General features: G+C 35.1%; 1 protein-coding gene across 5 annotated transcripts in view; it reads left to right on the top strand.

Moving 5' to 3' along the window:
- Positions 1-24,066, top strand: part of MLLT10 (MLLT10 histone lysine methyltransferase DOT1L cofactor) — a 207,176-nt gene that overhangs the window by 69,903 nt on the left and 113,207 nt on the right. For all 5 annotated transcript variants that reach the window (XR_011466442.1, XR_011466443.1, XM_070380988.1 and 2 more), the window contains exons 5-8: positions 3,668-3,777; positions 15,835-15,938; positions 18,118-18,211; positions 20,139-20,234. Coding sequence is in view for 3 of the 5 variants with exons in the window: in XM_070380988.1 (XP_070237089.1) it covers positions 3,668-3,777; positions 15,835-15,938; positions 18,118-18,211; positions 20,139-20,234 (404 nt within the window). In the remaining 2 variants the exon portion in view is untranslated. The remainder of the gene's footprint in view (positions 1-3,667; positions 3,778-15,834; positions 15,939-18,117; positions 18,212-20,138; positions 20,235-24,066) is intronic.

Genomic DNA, 24,066 nt, shown 5'->3' on the forward strand with positions numbered 1-24,066 from the left:
CCAGGTACTGCATTTCGGACTCTTTTGTTGACCATGATGGCTACTCCATTTCTTCTAAGGGATTCCTGCCCACAGTAGTAGATATAATGGTCATCTGAGTTAAATTTCACCCACTGCAGTCCACTTTAGTTCGCTGATACCAGAAATGTCGACGTTTACTCTTGCCATCTCCTGTTTGACCACTTCCAGTTTGCCTTGATTCATGGACCTAACGTTCCAGGTTCCTATGCAATACTGCTCTTTACAGCATCGGACCTTGCTTCTATCACCAGTCACATCCACAACTGAGTATTGATTTTGCTTTGGCTCCATCCCTTCATTCTTTCTGGAGTTATTTCTCCACTGATCTCCTGTAGCATATTGGGCACCTACCAACCTGGGGAGTTCCTCTTTCAGTATCCTGTCATTTTGCCTTTTCATACTGTTCATGGGGTTCTCAAGGTGGTTCTCTGAAGTGGTTTGCCATTCCCTTCTCCAGTGGACCACATTCTGTCAGACCTCTCCACCATGACCCATCTGTCTTGGGTGGCCCCACATGGCATGGCTTAGTTTGATTGAGTTAGGCAAGGCTGTGGTCCTTTTGATCAGATTGGCTAGTTCACTGTGGCTCAGATCATGAACTCCTTATTGCCAAATTCAGACTTAAATTGAAGAAAGTTTGGAAAACTACTAGACCATTCAGGTATGACCTAAATCAAATCCCTTATGATTATACAGTGGAAGTGAGAAATAGATTTAAGGGACTAGATCTGATAGACAGAGAGCCTGATGAACTATGGATGGAGGTTCGTGACATTGTACAGGAGACAGGTATCGAGCCCATCCCTGTGGAAGAGAAATGCAAAAAAGCAAAATGGCTGTCTGAGGAGGCCTTACAAATAGCTGTGAAAAGACAAGCAAAAAGCAAAGGAGAAAATGAAAGATACAAGCATCTGAATGCAGAGTTCCAAAGAATAGCAAGGAGAGATAAGAAAGCCTTCCTCTGCGATCAATGCAAAGAAATAAAGGAAAACAAACAGAAAGGGAAAGACCAGAGATCTCGTCAAGAAAATTAGAGATAGCAAGGGAACATTTCATGCAAAGATGGGCTTGATAAAGGACAGAAATGGTATGGACCTAACAGAAGCAGAAGATATTAAGAGGTGGTAAGAATACACAGAAGAACTGTACAAGAAAGATCTTCACGACCAAGATAATCATGATGATGTGATCACTGACCTAGAGCCAGACATCCTGGAATGTGAAGTCAAGTGGGCCTTAGAAAGCATCACTATGAACAAAGCTAGTGGAGGTAATGGAATTCCAGTTGAGCTATTTCAAATCCTGAAAGACGATATTGTGGAAAGTGCTGCACTCAATATGCCAGCAAATTTGGAAAACTCAGCAGTGGCCACAGGACTGGAAAAGGTCAGTTTTCATTCCAATCCCAAAGAAAGGCAATGCCAAAGAATGCTCAAACTACTGCACAATTGCACTCATTTCACACGCTAGTAAAGTAACGCTCAAAATTCTCCAAGCCAGGCTTCGGCAATCCATGAACTTTGAACTTCCAGATGTTCAGGTTGGTTTTAGAAAAGGCAGAGGAACCAGAGATCAAATTGCCAACATCTGCTGGATCATAGAAAAAGCAAGAGAGTTCCAGAAAAACATCTATTTCTGCTTTATTGACTGTGCCAAAGTCTTTGACTGTGTGGATGACAATCAACTGTGGAAAATTCTGAAAGAGATGGGAATACCAGACCACCTGACCTGCCTCTTGAGAAATCTGTATGCAGGTCAGGAAGCAACAGTTAGAACTGGACATGGAACAACAGACTGGTTCCAAATAGGAAAATGAGTTCGTCAAAGCTGTATATTGTCACCCTGCTTAATTAACTTATATGCAGATTACATCTTGAGAAATGCTGGGCTGGAAGAAGCACAAGCTAGAATCAAGATTGCCGGGAGAAATATCAATAACCTCAGATATGCAGATGACACCACCCTTATGGCAGAAAGTGAAGAGGAACTAAAGAGCCTCTTGATGAAAGTGAAAGTGGAGAGTGAAAAAGTTGGCTTAAAGCTCAACATTCAGAAAACTAAGATCATGGCATCTGGTCCCATTACTTCATGGGAAATAGATGGGGAAACAGTGGAAACAGTGTCAGACTTTATTTTTGTGGGCTCCAAAATCACTGCAGATGGTGATTGCAGCCATGAAATTAAAAGACGCTTACTGCTTAGAAGGAAAGCTATGACCAACCTAGATAGCATATTAAAAAGCAGAGATATTACTTTACTGACAAAGGTCCGTCTAGTCAAGGCTATGGTTTTTCCAGTGGTCATGTATGAATGTGAGAGTTGGACTGTGAAGAAAGTTGAGTGCCGAAGAACTGATGCTTTTGAACTGTGGTGTTGGAGAAGACTCTTGAGAGTCCCTTGGAATGCTAGGAGATCCGACGAGTCCATCCTAAATGAGACCAGTACTGGGTGCTCATTGGAAGGACTGATGCTGAGGCTTGAAACTACAATACTTGGCCACCTCACGCGAAGAGTTGACTCATTGGCAAAGACCCTGATGCTGGGAGGGATTGGGAGCAGGAGGACAAGGGGACGACAGTGGATAAGATATCTGGATGGCATCACCGACTCGATGCACTTGAGTTTGGGTGAACTCCGGGAGTTGGTGATGGACAGGGAGGCCTGGCGTGCTGCAATTCATGGGGTCGCAAAGAATCGAACACGACTGAGTGACTGAACTGAACTGACTGAGTCACATTTTGAAAACTTGAGAGAAGCAACATTTAAGATCAATTATTTGAAGTGAAATATTAAAATAGTAAAACAATGAATGTTAGTATTTAAAATATTAACGTTAGTATGGCAGTTACAAATTTAATATTGACATTTAACATTTAAAGTATTTAAGTTTTTATTTTAGGTTTTCAGCTGTAAAACTGCATACTTTTTGTGGTTCTCAGAGAGAGTATTGATCTGAATTATTTAGTTTACTCTTATAAAATCTGTCAGTGCCAGCATCTGAATTTTAAAGTGTTTCCCTTGGGGAGTTCCCTGGTGGCCCCGTGGTTAGGATTCTGGGCTTTCACTGCCATGGCTCGGGTTGAGTCAGTCCCTGGTCCGGGAACTGAGATCCCAGATAGATGGGTGCAGCAGCCAAAAAAAAAAAAAGTTTCCCTTCATTTGTGTTACTGCACACAGTAACTGCGGAAATGACTAAGAGTCTTTTATCAGTATTGGTGTTAAGTATTAGTAGTGCGAATTTTCGGAGAAGGCAATGGCACCCCACTCCAGCACTCTTGCCTGGAAAATCCCATGAACAGAGGAGCCTGGTGGGCTGCAGTCTATGGGGTCGCTAAGAGTTGGACACGACTGAGCAACTTCACTTTCACGCATTGGAGAAGGAAATGGCAACCCACTCCAGTGTTCTTGCCTGGAGAATCCTAGGGATGGGGGAGCCTGGTGGGCTGCTATCTATGGGATCGCACGGAGTCGGACATGACTGAAGCGACTTAGCAGCAGCAGCAGCAGCAGCGCCAATTTTTAATGTTTTTTGTTGTGTTTGCTTAAATGGGCATTTAAGGGATCTGTTCAGAAAGTTAATAATTTATGTTTTAAAAACCTTTGTTGCAACTGGAGAATGACATTATTTTTACTTACTTATTTTTAGGTTGGGCTCATGTGGTTTGTGCCCTGTATATACCAGAGGTACAGTTTGCCAATGTTTCTACAATGGAACCAATTGTTTTACAGTCTGTTCCACATGATCGTTATAATAAGGTACAGTATATATTATTTTATTGATGTTTGAATATAACTCTTTGTTTTAATACTGGTAAATGTAAAGGAATTATTAAATTTTGTCTTATTATAGCCCTTCATTAAAAAATTTAAATGCCTCCATTGATTTGGAAAAAATATAATTACTGTGGTAAAGTACAGTTATTAAAATATGTTACTAAAGTCACAGGAGTATAAAACAAATGCATACAAGCAAAGCTATATTACCTTTTATATTAACCTAGGTATTTAAGGTCCTAACATTTTAATCCTTACAGATTGTTCTTTAAGAATTACTGACTTAAAGAAAAACAAAAAAATAATTATTGACTTTTGTGTTTTTTCAGACATTAAGGCTGTATTAAATTTTAATTAATCATTATTTGACATAATTTCATTATGGTGATACACATCCTGTTTTTAAAAATAATCCTATCACAGAATATTATTTATTCATCTCTCCAAATGCTTTTTTTGCTCTCAAGACAGTATTCTTTTTTTTCCTGCCCTTAAAAATAATCTTAATGTTGGCTTTTTCTCTTATATCTTTTTCTTAATTTAGTACATTTATATTATTGTTTCATTCTCTTACATATTGGATTATTTTTTTAATTACCACCTGTGCCTTTATACATACCATTATAATTGTTAACTGAAGGTACTTGTTGATTTATTTCATCTGTGGAGAAAGGGTCATGGCAGCCAATGCCAAGATTTCAAAATATTAAACATTTTGTAATGTAGGTTATTAATATTTATTTGGAAAATGCAGAGAAATAGAAAAATGTAGGACAAAACTCATGTAAAATCTTTCTATTAAGATCCTCCTAGATTTATTTTTGTTTGCATTTTACAAATACTAAATACTTCTAGTTGACTAATCACGTTAGTGGTACGTGAGATTGTACATAATCTTGTGTCCTGTTGAATGCACTGTGTATTACCAGTAGGACAATCTTTGCTATTCTTTTTAGTGAAAAGTATTGCAGTTTTTGAATGATTTTCTTTCCATCTTGATAACATTAAATATTTTGAAGTTTTTTTAGAAAACGTTATTCATATTTGTTAATTGACCTTGAATAGCTCTTTGTTCATTTTAATATTGTAATGTTTTAATTTTTTCTTACAAAATGTTTTTTATACTGAAGATAATTATTCTTTTTTCTTACATACTTGCTGTCTGTGCTTTTGCCCAGAATATAATATTTGCTTTTAAGTTTTATTTTGTATTTATGATTGTCATTATTTTTGGTATTCTAGAATGTTAATTTTTTCTAGTTTTAAGTTTAAAATTTTTTTTATAATTTACACAACTACTGTTTATTGTTTCTGCCTTTGTTGCTACACAGAATCTTTCTCTAAAGTATAACTATTTTATACTATATATTTCCTATAAAGAAGGACTTTCTTCTGCATGACCAGAATACACCCATCAGAATCAGGAAATTAACATTTATGTGTTATTTGTCTAATCCAGAAATGTCATCATTATTTGTCTAATTTTCATTCATATTTTTTGTTTTCCCAGTAGAGTCTTTTCCTAGCAAAAAGATCACAGTTTGCTTTTTGTCCCTTAAGTCTCCTGACTTACATTAACTTTGGTACTTCTGAAGATTATTTGTAGAGTAGTTTTTAATAATGTTTCCTCATTGTTAAATTAAGATTATGTGTTTTTGGCAGGAATGTCACAGAGTTGATGCTGTGTTCTTCTCATTGCATCCTGTCAGGTGGTACATGATTTCAGTTTTTCCCAATACTGGTGATGTTACCTTGGTCACTTGGTTGAGGTGGTGCCTGCAAGATTTGTCCACTGGGAGGTTAATGTTTATTTCCATGATAATTAGTAAGCATTTTATAGTGAAGTACTTTGTGTGTAAATACCTTGTTTCTTTTGCCTTTTATTCACTAATTTTAGCATCCACTGTTATTTCTTTGATTAATGAATCTTTTACCATGATTGATGGCAAGTGGTGGTATTCTAATTCCATCGTTTACATTCATCAGTTGGCATTCCATTTTAAGGAGACGCTTTCATCACTTCCCAATTATTTATATCAGTATGGACTAGTAACGACTTACGTGTTACTGTTTTGTTTTAATGGGTCATTCCCCATCACTGTCATTTATTGTGATGCTTATGTTGTCTCAGGTTTGGTCAGTGGCATCCCTTCAGGCTCTCCTGTGTCTTTTGACTTCTTTCTGTCATTCTCTGAGGACTTCTTTACTTCTGATGTGACGGTATATTCTAGGCTCATCTTGTACCATTGCTTTCTTAGTCCTCAAATAACTGTTTCTCAGAGAAGTTTTGAATCCTTTTAGGTAAGAGTTGTATTTAGAAATGGAAGAGGACATTAGATGTGCTCACTGTTACTAGGGTGTTGCTGTTTTCAGGCCCTCTCAGTGGGTATAGATGCAGAGATACACACACATTCACATCTATATCTTCTTTATGGTTTGAAGTAGATGAGGTCCCATAGATAGTTTTGATTAGTATGTGGATATATGTACATACACACATATCTAAATGTATTTCTGTGTCTGTCTATTTATGTATCCAACCATCAACTCCTAAGAATTTCTAAGTAATTTCCCTAAACCTGATCCAACAACACAGAGTTCATTTTAATTTTCGTTTTGTTTTTATGACTCTCATGTGAGACAGTGAGAAACCTGACTCCTTTTATCCTCAATATATTTATTTGATTATTCTCTTTTATTAACAAGCCATCCCATAATACAGAGGCCATCCTAACTTTGTTTAGGCTCAAACCTCACTCTGGGTTGCTGCTGATTCCCTGCATGGCTGCCTTTTTTCTTTTTAAACCAATTTGAGGGTTTAATGCTCAGCTTCAGTCCACAACTCCCCTCTTTCCCTTCCATGGTTGGTTTCCTCACTTTGCACAGGTTCCGACAACTCATTCTGACACTATTTCCACCCCTATCCCCAACACTTTCATGAGAACCACTCCTACTGGGGCTCTGATACTAGAGTTGGGCTGTCCCTTCCTTTGCAGGGTAGATGCTGCCATGCTTCACCCCACCTCATGGCTTTAAGACGTAAGTATTCAAGGAGCATAGAAAGTATTCAAGGGAGTATAGAAAGAAGAATGAATTATTTAGATACAAATCTTCTATCCAGTTAGGTTAATTTTAGAATATGCTGAGATATATGGCTAACTTTTCCCCCTCCCGCATGGTTTAGTCAGCTTTTTCAGCACTACATTTTGCACAGTGATTTGGAATACTGTTTGAATGATTATTCAATTCTTGGCTTTTCCTGACTTCTTTTGTACCCCTGATCTATCTTTGTCGTCTTATTCTAGTAGCACACTATTTTAATTTACTATGGCTTTAAATACATGTTGGTACACAGTAGAACAAATATTACCATGGATATATTTTTTTAGATGAACATTAGGACTAATAATACAATTTTGATTTTATTTGTGTTACAGTGAAACATTTTAGGGGAGAATTGATCTTTTTGCAATGTTGAATCTCCCCTTCCAGAAGTACAGCATCTCTCCCTGTCAAATATTTTTCCTTTTTGTAGTTTTCCTTAAAGGTAGTTGCTACATACGTTTCTTGGATTTTTATGGTTGTTGGTCTGTATGGTGGTGGTTTAGTTGCCAAGTCATGATTGACTCTGCGACTGCATGATCTGTAGTATAGTAAACCTTAAAAACAATAATATCCAGTTCATGAATATTTAGTATGGTTAATGGGGCCATGTAATTCTGAAATGATAGAAACAATTGGAAAATGGTTTGTTGAGTTTGGAAGACATCAGCCTTATTTTTTTGGCCATGCCACATGGCCCGTGGAATCTTAGTTCCCCAACCAGGGACTGAACTCGTGCTGTAGCAGTGAAAGTGCCAAATCCTAACCTCCGGACTGCCTGGCACTCCCTTGGAAGTTACCAGTCCTTAATGTGTAGTGGTAAAGGATAATGTAGAGATTATTTTTAAATGTATTGGCCACTTAAAATGGACCTGCTTTGCATGTACTAGATCCTAAGAGTTGTGTAAGACAAATAGTTTATCTACATGTGACACTCAGACAGTCAATTAAATATATAACTACAGTGTACGAAAATAATAATGATAGTTTACAAATAATGGAACAGCTGAGTGAAGTATTATAGAACATAATGAAAGGAGGTATTATTTTTGTCTAAGGAATTGAGTAAGGCACACAAAGATATTATAAGGTCTATGCATAATAATAGGGCATTTGACCTTGGAAGAAAGAATCAAATAATAATTTTAGAGAAAGTAACATAAACTAGAGTAATAGGTGCAAAGAGATGATGCTAATTAATAGTTCAGAGAATTTATCATAATCAGTGCAAAGAATAATAAATAATCCTGGAACATTGTGAGATTTAGAAGGGAAATAAAAAGATTTCTAGACTTACCTGTGTAGTATATCCACTTGCAGATGATTCACCGTGTCAATTTATGTTGCTAAATTTTACCACATGTCAATAAAACAGAGTGGCCAGTTTCTTCTGAACCATTTGTCATCAGATTCTTGTTATTTTTTGACCTCTCATATTTTCTTGTATCAGTTCCTCATTTCACTGACACATTTTGTTAAAAAACATAAATGGCATGTTACCTTTAATTACCTTTCACTAATTTTTAAGAAATGAGAAGATTGGGACAACATAGGGATTTGGGACGTTTTTTGGGTGAGACTTGTGTTCTTTAGAGTCAGAAAGCTTTTAGTTTAGAAAGCTGCAATTTCCATAGAGAGTAGTTGGCACATGATATGTGTATCCTGAATTTATTCTCTTGAATAGTTTTTATTTATTGAATGGCCATGAAGGATTGAGGGTTTATAAGTTTAGGAAGGATCATAACAGACCAACCAAACAAACCAAAACCACCATAAAAAGCAGTGTCATTGAATTATAAGAAGATAACAGTAGAGGAAAACTTAGAAATTGCTGACTCTGCTTCCATTTATCTTTTTTCCAAAGGATTAGTGGTAGATAGCTGTTTTTTATTTTGTATTGGGGTATAACCAGTTAACAGTGTTGTGATATTTTCAGATGAACAAATGAAGGGACTCAGCCATACATATGTGGATAGCTGTTAAGAGAAGTGTTTGTTTTGTTTTTCTTGAAGTATAGTTGATCTACAAAGTTGTGTTAGTTTCAGGTGTTCAGAAAAGTGATTCAGTTTATAATTCAGTGATTCAGTTTATAATGATTCAGTGATTCAGTTATTTATAACACATAAATATATATATACTTTTTCAGATTCCTTTATATTGTAGGTTATTAAAGATATGAATATAGTTCCCTGTGCTATATAATAGGCCTTGTTGTTTACCTATTTTATATATAGTAGTATGTATATATTACTCTCAGATTCCAAATTTATCCCACCATTCCCCTTTGGTAACCATTGATTTGTTTTCTATGTCTGTGAATCTGTTTCTCTTTTTAAGTAAGTTCATTTGTATCATTTTTTTTTTAGATTCCACATGTAAGTGATATATTTCTTTTTTTTTAATGACTTATTCCACTTAGCATGATAATATCTAGGTCCATCCATGTTGCTCTAGATGGTGTTATTTCATTCTTTTTAATGACTGATATTCTGTTGTGTACACACACACACACACACACACACACACACACACACGGTGTTATTTCCTTCTTTTTAATGACTGATATTCCGTCGTGCACACAAACACACCCATACACCATGTGTTTTTTAATCTGTTTATCTGTTGATGGACATTTAGGTTTCTTCCATGTCCTGGCTATTGTAAATAGTGCTGCTTAGAACATAGGCGATCATATATCTTTTCATATGATAGCTCTGTTTTTTTTGTTTTTTGTTTTAAACCTCCATAATGTTTTCCATAGTGGCTACATCAGTTTACATTTGCACCAACATTAAGTACCCTATCTCTCGTATCCAGGCTGCTTTGTGACTTGCTTTGGCTAATAAAATGCAGTGACAGTGACATTGTGTGACCTCTCTTTCTGGCTTGATGATCTGTTTCCTGAACCCATTGGGGTATCCCTGCCCGTTTGTATTCCTCTAATGATACCTTTAGGTTGAGAGCTGGAGTATTGGGTGATTGTGTGCCACAGAGGTTGGTTTCTTTATGTGTTCTTCTTTTTGCCACACTTTAGTCCCCCCCACTGCCCCCACCCCGTTAGTGCTAGATTGCTGTGGTTTATGATTTGATGTTCTGGGCTTTTGATTTCTTTGTTGTTTTGGTCCAGACTCTTGGCTGGGGGGGGGGTGCTTCTGTATACCTGGACCTCAGGGTTTTACCATTTTATTGCCTCTTCCCTTTGGCTGACTTTGTTTTACATCTCTAGAAGGACTTGTGAGGGACATGCTTCCTGCCTCTCCTAAATGCAAGAAGATCTCTGATGATGTCGTTAACAGAGCCTGGGGTCAGGAATTTTTCTTGTGCCTTGTTCAGGGGTAATTTTTCTTCTCTGTCTTCCTAACCATCATGAGTCTACTCATGCCCTGGGTGTGACAGGGTTTGCTGCCAATCCCCCAGATGCTCAGGGCTTTTGAAAGGAGTGTCTGGTCAAGAGGTGGGATTTCATGTCTTTCCCTCAGTGGCACCTAATCTTGTCCTTTATGCCTGCACAACCAAGAGAGATTCTTTCTGATTGTTTTGCCTCCTTGCTTCCAGTTTTCCCTAAGAGCTTCTTGTGAGTCTTCCTGGAATAGAGCCTGTGAGTGGGTGTTAACTCCTGTCTGTGGCTCCACTGATTATTGCAGTAACCCATAATCAGCCTTTAGCAGTTTGTTAAAATTTTAGCTGATTTATTAGCTGCACCTCTTCCTCCACATCTTCTTTCATTGCCATATTATTATTGGATAGTCTCCGAATGTCTTGTGGTTTTCAGGTGGCTGAAGAGAAGGCATCCCCTTTTAGGCTAATTGGTTGCCTTTGCAACTGCAAATCTTTCATAGTTTCAAGAAAAGTTGTGATTTTTAAATAATTTAAAATGGCTTTTTCTTAATAGATTTGGAGTGATGTTCTCTCTCAGCTCTCTAGTTTTTAGGTAGACTTGGAATCTGGCCTTAAATCCTTTTGATATATGAACATTGGTTCTCTTATTAAAAATGTTAGGTCAAACTATGACTTTTTTCCTTACTTAAAATGAAAACTTTTAGGCTATGAATTTGCCTCTGATTATAACTTTGTTCACATACTTGATATTTAGGTGTATTTTTGTTTTTTGGGATTATTTTCTCAATAATTCTTCATAATTTCTCTTCTCAATCCAACAGCTATTTAATGAGAAAATAAAAACTTTCAAGTCACTTTTTTCCTACTTTATGTGTTTTGGAAGCTCTTGTTTGTTGCATATACATATGCTTATAATTGTTACATCCTTTTTATTATTATAGAATCTCTCAAAGACCATTTTTTATCTCATATAATGAACCTCTTCAGCTGTGTGTTTGGTTGCCTTTTGCATGGTATATCTTTTTTACATCCTTTTACTTGTAACTTTCTTGTGTCTTCAAACCTAAAGTATGTATCCTGTAGGCAGCATATGGAACTTTTTTTTTAATCCAGTTTATCAGTCTCTGCCTTTATCAGTCTCTTCATATTCAGTGCTGTTAATATGGTTGGGTTTCCATCTTCCATTGTACTTTTAAATTATATTTTCTTGGATTATTTTCTTAGTGGTTGCTCTTGGGTTTATAGTATTCATCTTAATTTATAGAATCTGCTTAACCTTCAGTAAGATATAAAAGATTCATGGCATTTATTTTGTTTCTTTCCTCCCCACTTTTGTGTTATTACTATTATAGATATTTTGTCTCTATATAATAGTACACACCCCAAAATAGTTAAAATTATTGCTCTATATAATCTTACACGTTTTAAAGAAACTAAGAGAAGACGCCCACAAATACATTTATAGAGTGTTTGTTTTTTTGTTTACCATTTTTGTTTCTCTTAATTTCTTCTTATGGGTTCTAGTTACCATCTGATGTTATTTCCTTACTCTAGAATAGCTGTATTCCCATTCTCTTTCATTGTGTTGTCTTTGTCACATATATTACATTTCTATATGTTAGAGTGCCAACAGTATAATTTATGGACATTATTCTAGGTAATTGCTTTTTAAGTTAACAAAGTGAGAAAGAAATATCTGTGTTTTTCTTAAAAGGTAAGGCTCACTCTATGGATGGCTCTGAAAGCTCTGCAGTGTCACTGCAGTCTCCATTCCTTCACAGTCCATATTCATTCCTGCCAGTGCTGCCTTCCAGGGTGTAATGGTCCACAGCTGCCTGTGTGAATGACCTTGTGCCGTTTTGAAACATCAGTAATGTAAAAATGTATTGAGTCCTTATTGAGCTTCAGTCCCCAGAGTTTTCTTTTGCTGTTTTTAGTTAAGTTCCTATGTATAGAGTGATAAACTGTGCCCTGGAACAGAGAAAGTCCACTGAGAAAAGGAGATTTTGACCCAGTGGAAAATTCTGAATATGTTCATTATCCACAAACAGTGGATTTTATTGGTTAAAAAAAAGTACTGTCTTTATCATCTCCTACAGAACTCTTTCTGTGTGTTTTTAAATTGGTCTATATGTGTGTTTTAAAAATCTCAGCTTTATTGAGGTGTAAGTGATTGGAGTTCTTTGTTTTTATATGTACATTGCAGTGGTTGTCTAGTGTCACTTGATTTTAGCTTAAGGTTTTTCTTTTTGTAATTCTTGTTACTCAGATTTGGGGAAACAAAGTATCTCAGTTTTTTGGGGTCTGAGAATATTGTTGTTATTTTATCTTTATTTCTGCAATGTAGCTTTTTCTGGATATGGGATTCTTGTTCTTTGAGCGTTTTAAATGTTATTCCACTGCTTTCTGTCTCCCATTTTATTTCTAATAAGACCTCAGGTTTCCTTGTATGTGATGAGCCATTTCCCCCATTTTGCTTTCAGGAGTTTATTATTTTTGCCTTTCATTAATTTGAATATGGATCTGTTTGTGTTTATCCTATATGGAGTTTGCAGAGCTTTTTGGATGTGTTGGTTATTGTTTTTCATCAAATTTGGAAAGTTTTCAGCTATTATTTCTTCAGATACAGTTTATGTCTCTTTCTTTTCCCTCATAATTTTCTCCTTAACCATTTGTTAATGCAGTTAATGGTGTAGCATATTTCTCTGAAACTGTTCTTTAGGTGGTATTATCGAAAACATCTGTTTTTTTAGATTGTATAATCTCTGTTGATCTGTTTTTAAAGTTATTGATTCTTTCCCTACTGCCAATAAAAATCTACTGCTTTTAGTGAGTTTTAAACTCAAGAATTCTATTGATTATTGGTCTTTGTCGCCTAGGTCCAACATCTTGACTCCCCTTAAAGGCAGTTACCATTGCCTACTTTTTTTTTTCCTGTGACTGAGTCATACTTTTTCTTTTCATGTCTTATAATTTTTTTTTTTTAAATTAAGCATGTTAGGTAATGTAGCCACTCTAGAAAATGATTCTTCCTTCTCCCTGTGGGGACAGAACCTCTGCACTAGTGCTTTCTCTGAAGCTGGGGGTGGAGACAGCACCCTGCTTCTGCTGGACAGACACCTGTACTCTGAAAGGTCCTGGCAGGAGGGAAGGGTATAAGTAGCCCAGCTCGTCCCTCCTGGCATGTAGCTTCCATTCAGCAAGCAAGCTGATAGAACACTGGAAATCTTGGCCTGTTGTTAGGGTTGGGAGCCTATGAGTAGGACCTATCAGGATGAATAGTGGTATGAGAGTCACTGGAGACCTGACCCTCCTTGGAGAAAACTCTAGTCTTGGATAGGGGAGAAGGGGAGCCCTCACCTTCTTGACAGCACTACCCAGAAAGGAACTACCATCACAGGGAGCCATGGGGGTGAGGGTGGTAATGGGGACAGATCATGGCTCAAGTGCCACAGGATGCTCACTGTTCTTAATGAGATTTAGTAGATTGTCTTTGATAAAATATCCTGCCGCATGCCATTTAGACAGTTTTCAGAGACTTTAAGTTGACGTACAGTATTGTACAGGTACAGATATACACTATAGTGGCATAATTTTTAGAGGTTATATTCCATTATAGTTATTATAAAATATTAGTTATCATCCCTGTGTTGTACTGTATATCCTTGTAGCTGATTCTAGATGGCACAATGGTAAAGCATCTGCCTGTCAGTGCAGGAGACGTGAGTGATGTAGATTCAATACCTGGGTTGGGAAGATCCCTTGGAATAGGAAATGGCAACCCACTCTACTATTCTTGCCTGGAAAATTCCATGGATAGAGGAGCCTGGTGGGCTACAATCCATGTGGTTGTAAAGAGTCGGACATGACTGAGCACACACACACTCAGGTGCAGCTTATTCTATACAGAGACTTTATAAGTGGTTCTTTTTCACCTATGAAGTATTTAATTCACTGAGGAGGGGATCCCTGGACTTCTTCACTCTGCTGTTCCATATGTCTGGAAGGCCTAACTCCTTAAAAGTAAAATCCGTCATAATTTTTAGTTTTATTGAATGGTCAAATGATGGTGTCTTTTCACTGTCAACTGTTTTGGAAGTTACTGAGATATTCTTTGAGGTCTGTTTGCATATTGCCCCTGAATTTCAACCTACTTTGTACTTTTCTTTTAAAAATTTAATTGATCATTTATAGGCTTTTTAATATGTATGTTAAATTATTCCATTATAATTGTTTGATATTGCCTTCTGGTAGTATGAACAGTTAGAGATGCTCTTATGATTGTTAGTGTGTCTAGGTTAGTTTTGTTGTAATTTGGGTTTTTCTTTTTTAGACATACAAAGTAATTTTTGTAATTCAGTTCAGTCTCTGTCTTTCAGCAGAGTTGAAATTCATTTACCTACTTGTCTAAATATTAGGCTTTTGGAAACTGTGTTCTTGTAAATATTATTGAATGGTGTAATTTGGCACCACAGTGCATTGTGGGAGAAACTTTTCCAAGTTAAAAAATAGATGTGGTCCTATTGAAGTGGCACCCCACTCCATGCCTGGAGAGTCCCATGGATGGAGGAGCCTGGTGGGCTGCAGTCCATGGGGTCGCTGAGAGTCGGACATGACTGAGCGACTTCACTTTGACTTTTCACTTTCATGCATTGGAAAAGGAAATGGCAACCCACTCCAGTATTCTTGCCTGGAGAATCCCAGGGATGGGGGAGCCTGGTGGGCTGCCGTCTAATGGGGTCTCACGGAGTTGAACACGACTGAAGCGACTTAGCAGCAGCAGCAGCAGGTTATACCTTATTCAGATTGATTTATTTTTAGAATTATATCATCTGATTATATGTAGTTAGGCATTAATTTTTTGTATACTTAGAGTCAGTTGATAATTTTATTTATTATATACTTGTAGATTGCCATTTTTATAATTTAGCCTTTCATTATCAGCTATTTTCACCTGAGAAAAAGGACCAGGTAGATGTCAAAGTTGCTGGGAGTGTTCATTGGCCAGTAGCTCTTGGGGGGCACCTCTGATCTCCTAAAAGCGTTTCCTCCCAGACCTAGTAGGTCAGGTTGGCAGGGCTGATTGATAGCTCATGTGGAAGGGATTCTTGTGAAGGAATGACCTAAACTTTGCTCATTCATTAAGCAAATTTGTCCTTCACCTACTGAGTCCCAGCTCCTTATATCCAACTCCTTTCTGTATGGTCACTTCCAGCAGAAAAGAAAGACAAACCTCATTTTACATTTTTGTTACAGGAATCAGTTAAATAGTGGAGAGGAGATTTTAATACTGAGGTGGCGTAAGCCAAGTTCTTCAACCTGGCCTCAGTGCCTATAAGCATTCCTCCTATCTTGTGGGATTTTTGAGTCTAGGGAACTGTGCCTTGTGAAATCCTACGAGGACTATTTATGTCTGTATTGATGTTTTCATGTTTGTATTGCTTGTAAAATAGATATAAATAGAAAAAAATAGATTTATATTTTGGATTAGATTAGTTAGTAAACCTGATTTTGAGCTGTGAAGATAACTATAAAATCCATATCTGTATAAAGCACTTGTAAGGTTTTTATTTCATTTTTTTTTTTCTTTACCCTAAGACTTGCTATATTTGTGATGAACAAGGAAGAGAAAGCAAAGCAGCCACTGGTGCTTGCATGACATGTAATAAACATGGATGTCGACAAGCTTTCCACGTGACATGGTAAATATGATTTTGTCATTTTACAGAACTGAAATTGGGAATACCTTGTAAGTTAAATACTTAGGTACCCAAATATTAAACTAAATTTTGTTGGTATAATTTCTATGTTTATATTTACTTACTGTAATAAAAATAATTCTAGTAATTGAGTGTATTTACCAGAGTGAATTTCCAGTAGGTAACCCTGGTTCTAGTGTCTTATTCTGTTTTATTTTGCCTAAGATATTTCTTTTGTTTACCTACCCTTTGATTTGTTATTAGGATTATAAGAACTGATGTAGATAAACTTAGTGCAGTGCCTGAAATACTAGTAAGAATTTAGTGAATGATTGTGTTTTTTTTCACTGCCTGAATTTCAAGAGGGGAGAAAAAGCAATCACCATCATTCTCTGTATTATAGTGGCTGTTCCTTAGAAAGTTTCTTAAATTTTTAAATGACCTTCTATTTTTATTTTGTTCATGCTTCCTTTTATTTTTTTTCATGTACATATTTGTTGCATAATTTTAATAGCAGTTTAAATGAAACATTGTTTTCTGATAATTTTTTTCACAAAAAAATTTTGATGAGATGATAGAAATACAGTCCATAGCAGCATGGGAATGACTACATTATATCCTATCAGATATTGGTATTTATTAACATTTCAGAGATTTACAGACACTTTGTTTCCAAATTGGTTCGTAATGTGTGCTACTGTAAGGAACATTTTGTGCATTTAACAAATGTAAATTTAACTTCCTTAGAATACTAATTAATGATAATAACTGTCATGTATTGAGTATTTGGGTTTCCCTGGTGGCTCAGGTGGCAAAGAATTCTGCCTGCAGTGCAGGAGACCCTGGTTTGATCCCTGGGTTGGGAAGATACTCTGGAGAAGGAAATGGCAACCCACTCCAGTATTCTGCCTGGAGAATTCCATGGACAGTGGAGCCTTGAAGGTACAGTTCATGGGGTCACAAAGAGTTGGGCGTGACTGAGTGACTAATACACATTGAGTATTTACTATGAAATGGGCAGGTTGTTTTTTTTTTTTAATAAAAATATTTATTTACTTGATTGCGGCTGGTGTTAGTTGCAACATACAGAATCTTTAGTTGTGACATGGAAACACTTAGCTGTGGCATGTGGGTTCTAGATCTAGTTCCCTAATCAGGGACATAGAAAATAGACTGGTGGTTGCTAAGGGGGAGTGGGATGGGCGAGGGCAGGATTGAGAGTTTGGGACTAGTAGTTGTAGATGCAGACTATTAAGTACAGGATGGATAAACAACAAGGTCCTACTGTTAGAGCACAGGGAACTGCATTCAGTATCCTGTGATAAACTATAGTGGAGAAGAATATGAAAAAGAGTGTGTGTGTGTATATGTATGTATGACTTAGTCACTTTGCTGTACAGCAGTAATTAACACAACGTTGTAATTCAACTATACCTCAGTAAAAAATAAATATTAAAAATTTCCTTAATATTGTAGTTAATTTTCCAAAGATGAAAGACCTTTTTTGGCTGTGAGATACATACTAGTACTATTATTTTGGAATGTTGAAAGTGGAAGGTCAAATTGACAATATGATGGTTATAAACATTAACACTTCATTAAAAATTACCATAGCTTTAGGTTTTAATTTCATTTCTTCCCTTGTTTTTGACTAGAAAAACACAGCTTCTGTTTTTCTTACCTACTCTACTATGTTATAACTTGAAGCATTTAACTTCTAACGATATGATCTGTGTTCAAGGTGAATACTGTCACGTGTCATGTCAGCCCTTTAGATACCTGGCCTTTTCTAATTGTACCTGTGATACAGATTGGAAAGTCAAATGAAGTGTTAAGTTTGGGGTGGTGAGGATATCTTTCAAGAAATTTAATGTCTATTTGGTGACTTAAAGCATGCAAGAATCTCTGTCCTTATTAGAGATGGATAAAAAGTTTATTTTAAACCATGTATATAGCTTTAAAAATATAGCAATCAAAAGATGGGGTGGAATGTTCTTAGTCTCAGCTAGAATAAAGCCTTTTATTTTCCCCTTTTCTCTTATGAGATACCTACGTGGTTGGAATTGAATTTTATGTATATATATACACATACATAAATACATACACATAAAGTGTTTTGTACACACACACATGTATATACTGTGGTTTAAATTTTGTTGATGTACTTGGCTTTTATTTTCAGTGCTCAGTTTGCCGGACTGCTTTGTGAAGAAGAAGGTAATGGTGCAGATAACGTCCAATATTGTGGCTACTGTAAATACCATTTTAGTAAGCTGGTAAGAATCTGTCTTGAATTTAATTTACGATTATAATAATTAGGTTTGAATTGAGTCTTTATAAGGCATCCATTTTTTGGGGGTTGCTTTTGCTCCAGATTGAGTTTCTTAGTGTGTTGTTTGTTGGGAATTAAAAGCTGTAGTAGTTTTTTTTTTTTTTTTTAAATTGGAGGTTAATTACTTTACAGTATTGGTTTTGCCGTACATCACCATCAAGCTGTAGTAGTTTTAGAAGATTTTGCTTTGCTTGAGTTCATTTACAAAGGTGACTGTTCTAAAATATACTACTTTAGAATATATATTAATAGTTAATAGTAAATGTTGGTATACATTTAGTAGAAAATAAAAATGTGGACATTTGATTACGTAATTTGTGATTCCCTGTCACTTTGTTTCATATCTTTTTGCTTTATTACTGTTACTAGTTTTATTACTTGTTTCATTTTTATTTGCTTGGAGGATAGTAACACTGAAACAAGGCTCTTTTGTAGCTTCTTCATTAAAGGTCTTCAGAAAGAAATATTTAAATACAACTTTGGGAATATTTTAGATTTGATTAGTCTTTACTGTCACATAGCATGGATAAGTTAGTACTATTTGATTAATCATTGTATATTCTGTGTCTGTGTTCCTTTGAAGGATCAATATTTCTTTAATTCCCCATTGTCTGTTTCTCAGTCTTTAGTTGATACCAGGTTTGTATACTGAAAATTAAAGGCTTCTTTGTTTTTCTTTAGTGTCTTCTTGTTGTTTTTTATTGTTCCTTTTCTTCTGTGAATAGGGCTGTTTCTTTTTAGAAAAGGAACTCTTTTTTATGAAATGAGCAGCTTATGACTCCAGTATTTTGGCCCTTGCATATAAAATATTGAGAGTATATATGTATTATTTGATATTGAAGATACCAAATAACATATACTTACTGATTTATTTTTTTAATGACTGTCGAAGAACATCAAAGTCTTCTAGGAGAAATTTTGAGATAGTAAAATTGAAAATTCACTTAGGATATTAAAAGCATATTGGAATCTTCATTTTCTAAATCAGAGATAATATAGATAAAATATAGAAATAAGGAGAATGGGTTTTGGAATTTGTGCAAATAGAATTTTTTCATTGTTATTAATGTAATGTTATCCTATTTGGTGACTGGGGAAAAGTCTGTTTAATAATTTAATAAGATTGTATGAGCTCTATGTTTGCAAGGAATTTGATCGTCTTTTATAGTCGTTTTTATCTAGCTTAATTAGTTACGGTACCACCAAGTTTTAACACCTGAAATAACTCTCACTGTCATACTTTATTATGAATCTGTGTAAGTCTTTTAAACAGAAATGTGTGTTACTTTTAGTATTGCTTTGAAAAATACATGAGTCTAATGCTGACATTTCCTTTTTTTCTCTATATGAACTACAGAGACAAATTTTTAGAAAATAGTATGCCTTAATACTGAAAGTGTGAGATTAAAAAGCTTCTTACTTTTCCTACTGGCATAAAGTAACTCTTAAAAATTTTTCTTTTCTTCTGGTTTTGGCATCCTTCTTCAGTATGATATTTTCTATTTTTTGTTGAAATATCTTTTATATTTTAAAGCAGACATTGAAAACTATAGTTGATCTCTGTAATGAGGTGGTTTTGTAATAAAATGACAAATAACCACTGCTTATTTGAAAATATTGTCTGTTTTCACACATTTTAATAAATGTACAAAAATATGGCATTAATGTTAGGTTAAGGGTTATATTTTCCTTTATAATGAAATAGATAATATATGGATTGTGTTGAATTGGATTATGTAGTTTGAAATAGCCTTTTTTTTTCTTTCGGTAGACATTTTAAAATATTTCACACTTGAATTGGTTTTAACCTAACAAAAAAGATTTAAAACTTTATATACATATACTTATATGTATATATATTTTCTCTTTAGAAAAAGAGCAAACGGGGATCTAATAGGTCATATGATCAAAGTTTAAGTGATTCTTCCTCTCACTCTCAGGATAAACATCATGAGAAAGAGAAAAAAGTAAGTGGATTTGTTGTTGCTAAATATGTAGCACATCTACTTAATAGATTTTTTTTCTTTTTTAGATAAAATTAAGTTCTTGGTAGCTGAATGAAAACATTGAAGTACTGAAAATTTTTGACTGTATATTAAGTCAAAAAGTAGATTTAGAATAGTATGCCATACTTGTGAATATGGTCATGCCCATTTCAACTGAAAATTTGAAATATTAAAAACTTGATTGAAGGCATAAGAGTAATTTCTTGCATGTGTTACTCTGGTTATCTATTGAAATCTTTGATTAACTTTAGCAATAATGGTTTATTGCTAGATATTATTAACTCATTTCACATGTGAGAAAGAATCTCATCAGCCTTTTCCCTTGTAATATAGAAAGGTTTTGAAGTTCTATATATTCTTAACTGTCCTCCCCCCCACCCCACTGCCCTGTGGTGCTAATGGTTTATTATTTTTTTAATCATCAAATATCATACCATTTATTTGGTAATATTTTGTCATTTATTTAAAAGACTAAAAGCTTGCCTAATACTAATCAGTCGTCTTCTGACTTACCTGTTTTCTGCTTACATTTTTATTTACTGTAAAGGATATGAGTAATTTTTTAATAAACTAATGATAAGTACTAGAGAATCATTCTTAGGACATATTGCCCACATAGGAAAAGGATACAACTGTGAATCGTTTTCAACGAAGTGAAGAAATTCTTCAACTAGAAAAGAGTATTACTCTTAAACAGTTGATGTAAACTAGTTGGGAACGTATTTCTGCAGATTGTGCTAAAAACTAAATCACTTAACAATCTTATGTTTGTAAATACTTAGGATTGGGAGTGCAATTAAAATGCTAATGTTATTAAAAACAAATCTGAATTTGGTTAGAATTTGTTTCTTTTTTGAAGGTAAATATTTTGAAAGCTTAATTTCTTTTTGTTTTGAATTTAATTTTCCAGTTATTAGTGAATAATAATTATAACCTCATATTCTCCTTCAGAACATTTGTTAGGTTTATATATTTTTGGTAGATCTCAGGTAGCAAGTACACATTCATTTTGAGTTTTTTAACGAGGTAGTTTTGTGATAGTGACAGTAGGGTTTGATTTTATTGTCTATTATTATCTGCATTGCTGATGGAAGAATGGCAGATTTAGTTTAATTAGCAGGTTTTGTCACAAGCATCATGAAATTTTAAGCTTTTAAATCATGAATGAGGAAGTCTTAGATAGGGGTTTTATAAATTGTGAAGAGGGAGGTCATACTAATGATGGTCTTATGGTCTGCCATTTCATGAGCATTACCTTCTTTAAAGAAGTATTTGCTGTATGACCACATTTATCTTGATATATGCCCTGTCATGTTATTCATGGAGCATAGTTATTAAATATACTACAGTGTTTCATCAATATAGTATGGATGACTACATTTATTAATCTTGTCTGTAGGAATGAATTAAACTTTTCATGTTAAGAGTTTTTGCAATTGTTGGATAGTAGATTAAAAAACAACATTTAATCAAACTTGTTTAGCATTCTAGCAGTTGTTATTTTCATTAGTATGTAAATACTATTTGAAGTTTACTTTTAGGACATATGAATTTAGTACAATTTGATTTTGTTGTCAGACTTAAAATTGACTTGTACTTTTTATTTTCTAATAATTTGAGATTTCCTGATAATCTGTAAAGACTGAGAATATTATTGTTAAACTTGTTTTCTTGCCTTGGGAATATTTGAGAAGCAACTTTTTTATTATTGTATCTTGATGTTAAGTGATAATATATTAATAGCTGTAGAAATCAGATGTTATAGGCTATCTTTCTCTTTATCCCTCCTTACCTCTTTTAAGATTTTAACATCTAGTAGAGTTGTCTTGGAAATATACATATCATGTTATAAAATGTTTTCACAGATAGGACTTATCATCTATTTAGATTTTAATACCAAAAAATATGGTATGTTATGAACAGAATTTTGGTGATCTTGTTCATATGATATGTTAGAATCATATTCCCTGTGAATTCTTTTATCAGCGTTCATTCTTGCACATATTTATTGTTATATTTGTGTTGATAGAGTAATACTAAATATTGTGTTATCCAACTCACTTATTTTAAAATGAAATCAATGTATGCTAACTTTTTATATATAATTGTAAGAAAATTCAAAAAATACTTAAGCCTTTGCTTTTCAGAGAATTTCTGTGTGGACCAAGGTGTATTACTACTGGTTATTAACTGTGAAATGCCAGCAAGGAAAAAGGAGAAGTTACTGGTGAAATTCAACTTTGAATAAGGAACAGTTTCTATAAAAATTTAAAAATCAGCATATATAGTTTGAAAATAGGTGTTTGAAATGAATTAAAAGCTATGTTTAGTATAGAAGAGGCTTAATTCAATCATAAAACAATTTGGATAATGAATTATTGTTTATGAAGACTATCTTTCCATTAATATTAGTTATTGTTCACTATAAAGTAGAATTTTTTTTACTCCTAGCATTTTTGTGTTTATAGAAGCACTGCTGAAGAGTCAGGTGTGGATGAGAGTTAGGAAATGAAAAGATGTATCAGATTTGGAGACACGTGGTTGTATTGTGAGGCTCCCAGCTTCAGAAAGGATTTTTTTTTTTTTTTCTGAAGACTAAGTTGGAGGTCATCCATTTGAAATCAGTGGTTATTTATTGCATTGAGATAATCTGTACCAGTTCATTTGATCCTTACTTTATCCTCCTCCCACTCATTAATGCTAATTTTATAATGTATTAGTAGTATAGAACTGTTACTGCTAAGTCACTTAAGTCATGTCCGACTCTTTGTGACCCCATAGATGGCAGCCCATCAGACTTTGCCATCCCTGGGATTCTCCAGGCAAGAACACTGAAGTGGGTTACCATTTCCTTCTCCAGTGCACTTCTCCTTCACTTTCAAGTGAAAAGTAAAAGTGAAGTCTCTCAGTCATGTCTGACTCTTCGCGACCCCATGGACTGAAGCCTACCAGGCTCCTCTGTCCATGGGATTTTCCAGGCAAGAGTACTGGAGTGGGTTGCCATTGCCTTCTCCTAGTATAGAACTAGGCTTACGGTATACTTTACATCCATATTACCATTCGTGGTAGTGTATCTTACGGAAATATACTCAGTTCCAACTAGGTATGACAGAAATCCAACTGTCCCTTACTCAGAGGGATTTATCTCCTGCCCTGTATTCCACCCTCTTACTTGCCCTTGGTTCCATTCTGTTATTAATAACTGGCAACAAATAAACGAGTTACTCTTAGAATAAGTACTGTTAGGGTGTCATGGGAGGTTGGGGGAGATGGGCTTTTTGGTCGGCGTTTTGTGAGCCTCAGGGAACTGATTGGACTTCCCGTTTGTTTAGGATTTTTCGTCTCTTTGAAGAGTACTGGGTTACTTCTGTGTCCCACTTACATTAAAGCTTTAAGCTTCTACATGTACAGAGAGTTAAAAGAGGCCAGGGCTTTTCAGGAACAGTAATTTGGAATATTTGGAGTGTGTGTGGTGGAGCTGAAGAGTGACAGGAGATGTGACTAATTTAAGAAGGGGTCATTCAATGAGGAGTTTTATAAGTAACTCTAGTTTTATCTTGCTGTATTGGGCAGCCAGTCAGAAGGATTAACATATTTTTCCCCCAAAATGTTTAATTTTATAGTAGCTTAAGAATTTTGAGAAGAGTTGCAAAAATACTACACATTAGTTCTCTATGCCATTCGCTCAGACTCTCAAGATGTTAACGTTTCATCCCGTTAGCCTTTTCTCGTCCTCCCTTCTCTTCCCCTGCCTTTTCTTTCTCTCTCACTTTGTGTGTGTAGTCTTTTTTCC

Source organism: Bos mutus, chromosome 13, assembly GCF_027580195.1.
Source record: "Bos mutus isolate GX-2022 chromosome 13, NWIPB_WYAK_1.1, whole genome shotgun sequence".
NCBI lineage: Eukaryota > Metazoa > Chordata > Mammalia > Artiodactyla > Bovidae > Bos > Bos mutus.